Source organism: Merops nubicus, unplaced genomic scaffold, assembly GCF_000691845.1.
Source record: "Merops nubicus isolate BGI_N331 unplaced genomic scaffold, ASM69184v1 scaffold42438, whole genome shotgun sequence".
Lineage (NCBI taxonomy): Eukaryota > Metazoa > Chordata > Aves > Coraciiformes > Meropidae > Merops > Merops nubicus.
The window spans coordinates 1-5,208 of NW_008627139.1; the positions used below are offsets into that span (position 1 = coordinate 1).

General features: G+C 35.5%; 1 protein-coding gene across 1 annotated transcript in view; it reads left to right on the forward strand.

The window, feature by feature from the left end:
- Positions 1 to 180: 180 nt before the first annotated feature.
- The window catches only part of CCDC53 (coiled-coil domain containing 53), a gene marked incomplete at its 5' end in the record, with an annotated part of 13,752 nt that continues 8,724 nt past the window's right edge, over positions 181 to 5,208 (forward strand). The window contains 3 exons of the mRNA XM_008946220.1: positions 181 to 279; positions 2,610 to 2,675; positions 4,411 to 4,539. Of these exons, the coding sequence (XP_008944468.1) occupies positions 181 to 279; positions 2,610 to 2,675; positions 4,411 to 4,539 (294 nt within the window). The remainder of the gene's footprint in view (positions 280 to 2,609; positions 2,676 to 4,410; positions 4,540 to 5,208) is intronic.

Genomic DNA, 5,208 nt, shown 5'->3' on the forward strand with positions numbered 1-5,208 from the left:
ATATATATATATATATATATAAAAAATGTATACATGTGCATTCATAGTTAATCTACATAGTTAAGGCAGATTTCTAAAATAATTTCTTCTAAAACATTTCCATTTTTAACAGGTTTTTGAACCCAGATGCAAGAATCGACATTTATGTATGATCTAATTTTCTTTTATTTTTTACTGCAGGTTCCTGCTATTCAGCAGAAGAGAACTGTAGCGTTTCTAAACCAGTTTGTGGTTCACACAGTGCAGTTTCTCAACCGCTTTTCTGCTGTTTGTGAAGAGGTATGTTTATTATTTTCTCAGCTGTCGATTTACACAATGAAAAAAATCCTAGAAATGGGAAAGATTCAGTTTGGTATTTTTGATGCAGTAGTACTGGTAACTTAAACCAAAAGATTTAGTTTGTTTTCTGTTCAAGGTTTCTCTTGAGTAAATGCCTACGACAGATTTTTTCTCCAAGATATCCACAGGAACTGATGATTATACCACGCTTAATCCCATTTCCTTAAACTTTTGCATTTTGCACAGCCTTTGAATTTTTTGGTGGATTTTTTTTTCTGAGCAGCTCCATCTGTGGAGATTGTCTTTTTTTGGAAGAAAGAAGCCATATTCCTGTGGTGCCAAATCCAGTCTGACAGTCAGTATCCCTCTCATCTCTGTCTTAGGGTAACACATAAAAACTTGCTTTCAGACTTTGCCGCCTTTAACTTAAAAAAGTGACATGCTAAGCTCTCTATGTAAACAATTTTGATGCTGAAAAAGACATTTCTGGCATGTGATTAGTATAAACATGAGCCAGTTAATTTTAATGTCTCTTGAAAAAGAGAAAAAAAAAAAATATATATATATATATATTTCACTTTATTGAGTTTTTATGGTGACTTGAGCGTCAAGGAAATATAGCAGACAGGCAGGACTAGAACTGGCCACTGAGCAGGCAAAGAGCACCTTGTAGAAAGCATGTTTTCTAGTGTGGCTTTGAGCTTAACCTTTTTGTCACTAGTGGGTTTTTTTGTAACTCTTCACTAGTTTGTTCAACAAAGACTGCTGTGTAGCCCTAGCCAGCAGGACTAGGGCAGCAGTCAAATCCAATTAAATTAAGCCATGTAATCTGAGAAATTCTGTTATTTGTTAGTAAAGTTTAGAGCCAAGCCAATGACAAGTATAAAATTTGGCTACCACATCAATGTAGGGAGCTTCAGAGGAAAAAAAAAAAGTTTATTAAACTGACTGTAACTTCATATTCTAGTCACATATGAACGTATGCCTAGTTACACTAGACAGTGTAACTGCTGCCTAGTGGTCCCATTGTCAGTTGTCATATGATCTCAATATTGCCTTTTACATAGGCGCTGTGGAAATCAGAATGTATCTATTGAAAGCCATCATCAGCTCACAGCAACTCTGTGAAGTCTAATCAACAAAACAGTTATTAGTTAACCTAAACATGTTGTTATCCAAGAGACTAAATAGTTGCTTTATAAACCCTTTAAGAAGTTTTTTTTTGTTTATGAAGAACAGAAGTGTTTTTAATATGAAAGGTCACAGTCTAAATCCACAGAAGCCCAGAAATTAAAAATTAGGGCTGACACCATTGTTAACTCTAAATTTCTAGGCTCTTTTCTAGTCAAACTGACCCATAAAGTTAGATAACTGTCTTTTGTACATCTTTCATCTGCTTTCCCCACCTACGTCTAGGGCACATAGTTCCTTTCAAGAGGAACTAACTCCTCTTTCTGAACAAAGAACCATCTGTAAACAAGTCAGTGCAGTATCCAGAAAGACTAACTCCTGTCAGTCTCTTTTTACTTTTTCTAGCATATTGGCAAAACTGCCATTTTCTTAGGGTGTTAAAGTTCTACTTCAGAGCCAGGCAGAATCTTGCCAACATGCCAGAAAGCTGTCAGAGTGGTACATATCTGCCAGCCAGCCTGCTAGCCAACTTGACTTGGACAAGTCTTGTGGAGTATGGTAGTGATTAGTTAAAAGAGTGACAGTTCTTCTAGAGTAATTTAGAAGAACTTAAGCTGTATTTAAAAAAAAAAAAAAAAAAAAAAGTGTCAAAATTTGGTTGAGGTGCACCCAGAGCATATAAAGCTTCTGGTTAGTTCTGGTTCACTGTTATTTAGACTGTATAGGACTTTGAATCACCTGCTGTATTCTTTATAAGATTTTTCTACTTTGTAATTGCTCAGTTACATACACACACATCACATCCTTCCATCTTCCACATTTGGAAAAAGCTTTGAAGAAAGATATTTTGGGAACTGTGAGAGTACAATATGTCTGCCATTATTCTCCAGCTGCCCAGAGTAATACCCTATTTACTTTGGCTTTCTCTTGTATATAGTCTGTCTTCCATTTCTGTCAGTCATTGTTTGGGAAAACTAACTGCCTAGTAAAATTATTTAACATTTGAACCAGTGTAGCCTCTGTACTAAAAAGGGATGTCATTGCTTCATTTATTTCATAATATTGTCATCTTATTTACACTCTACTCTGCCTTCAGCAGATGGAAGACAAAAGTGATTTTGTTTAGCTAGATGTGAACTGTTTTATATGCACAAGTGCCATGTGGAATGTTTTGACATCCTAATTATTTTCTATTCTAGAAATTGTCAGCACTCTCTCTCCGTATCCAACAAATTGAAACAACACTCAATATTTTGGATGCCAAGGTTTGTATGTGTACAGACTTTTATCTTCTAACAGTGACAGCCTCCTAGATTGCATGAACTACCTTCCTTTTCATATCAATTGAGCAAATAAGTTTTCATAATGATTTGAAGGAGCTAATATGAAATGCTCACATGATAAGTTTTCTGCATGCCTTGTCACTTACATTGTGTAACATTTGAACATGTAGTTGATATGGAGGAAAGGAACCAACAGCACATAGTGGAAATCATAGAATCGTAGAATGTTTTAGGCTGGAAGGCACCTCTAGAGGTCATCTGGTCCAACCTCCCTACACAAGCAGGGACATCTCTACCTAGGTCAGGTGGCCCAAGGCCCTCTCAGGCCTGACCTTGAATGACTCCAGAGTTGGAGCCTCTACTACCTCTCTGGGCAGCTCATTCCAATGATCTATTATTACTCTTATATTAAAGAATTTTTTTCTAATACCAAGTCTAAATCTATGCGTTCCTAGTTTAAAACCATTACCCCTTGTGCTATCATAACAAACCCTTTTGAATAGACCTTCCCCCACATGCACCCTTCAGGTACTGGAGGGTCACTATAAGGTCCCCTCATGGGATTTGTCTCTGTTAAGCATATCAAACAGGAAAGCAGCACTTGGATCCCAAAAAGACAACTACATGTTGTAGTTAAAATGAAATGAAAACATGTCATTTTAAAACACATGTTCATTTTATTGCAATGTTTGGTTCTAAGAAAACAGAGATGTTTCCTACATTAAAACACATGACTTCTCTTGCAGGATTGTGGTATGAAGTTGGATTTGCCATGTAATGAGTTTTTTTTCCCCCCTTTGTAAATCAAGTGTGTCTTTGTAAGTGTTACCCAACTGTAAGGATTTCTGTTGGTATGGATATTGAAATATGACCTGAATTGGATCTAAGCTTACACAAATGGGCCTGATGTGTCTTTTTTATCTGAAATGACAAAAGGATATACTCTATAGTTTTGTGTTATCATTAGATTTGCTAAAATAAAAATTAAATTAAAAAAAAATAAATTGTAGAGTTTTAACCAATTCTTATTTCAGTAATCATGGAAGCAATTTTGGTTAGCTTTTCTGGGAACAGGGATAGGACATTTTTGAAACTGTTCATTAAGATCTTTATGAAAAAAATATTGTAGTAGTACAAACAGAACTTATTAACTCTTATTTATTTCAAAATATTTAGGAATGGCCAGTACTAATAATTTTTTCAGAATTCTTCATAATTAAGTTAAATAGAATTTTCTTCAAATAGATAGGTAGTGTATTTAATACCCACTCTCAGCATTTCCTTAGAAAAGAGTGAAAGATGTAGAAGACTGCAAAACCTGTACCCAGTCATCCATCTGTTAGGCAACAGAGATGTTCTTAACCATGATTTCTTTGGCTGTAGAGGAGGAAGCAGAGGAGATGGTGTGACTCTTACATGGTTGGTAAGTGCAGCAGCAAACTGCTGGGAAGGTTTCTAATCCTTTCATGCACAGCAACCCTGTGTTAATAGTGAAAGGTCCAGTGCAGTGGTTTGGGATTTTTGTTGTAGAAGCCACCTGAATAGAAAAATCTTTTTTTGCGAATGAAAATACCAAAACTAGTGATAAAAAGTTAATGATTTTACTAATGTGAAACCTACCTGGGGAATATATCTTGATCAGCATATTGCAGATTTTATGGTACACATAGGTCTATGACATGCTTGTTTCTTATTCAGTGATGTTTTGTACATTTAGTTGTCCTCTATTCCTGGCCTAGAAGATGTTAAATTTGAAGTATCCAGTGCAAATATGAATAGTGTTACAAATGGTCCTGTGGCACAAGCTACTACAGATCAACAGACAGCTGTATCACCTCCATCCGCAGTAAGTAATGACACATAACGAATACACTGAAGGAATATATCTCTCCATGTCAAGTTTCTAGTCTCATTTGAAATAGATGAGAAAAGCAAGTCTATTGGATGAGAGCAATCAACTGTAGAGATCTAAAACTATGGTTTTTACTAACAAAACGGTTTTAATGAGTGCCTTTAAACAAAAGAGGGTATAATCATTCTTGAATATGTGGCTTAAATAGAACTAATTCAAATCGAATGGTAAATCCCTCCTCCTTCCTCCTCTTAATTTGCACGAAAATATGAATGTGAATTACATCAGGGGACTGGGAAGGTCATGAATGAAAATAACAGTTTGAATCACATAATTCCAACTCTTTTCTCCTTGCTTTAGAATGTGAGCTTTCAGCTCCAATTTGAGTTTCTAGTGTTCTTTATTTATAGAGGCTATTCCCATGAATGTTTCCTACATACTATCATCTATGTACAGAAAATGCCAGCTTATTATAAATAATCAACATTAAGATCCTATCCCTGCAATTAATTTCTGGTGGTAGGGTTTATTTTGTTTGTTTTGGGATGTTTGTTTGTTGTTTGTGTGTGTGTGTTTGGTTAATTTTTTAACCCCAAATTAAATTCTGTGATCACTACTTCACTGAGTGAGGCTTTCTGGCTCATTTGTAGGTGGAGTTCTTTC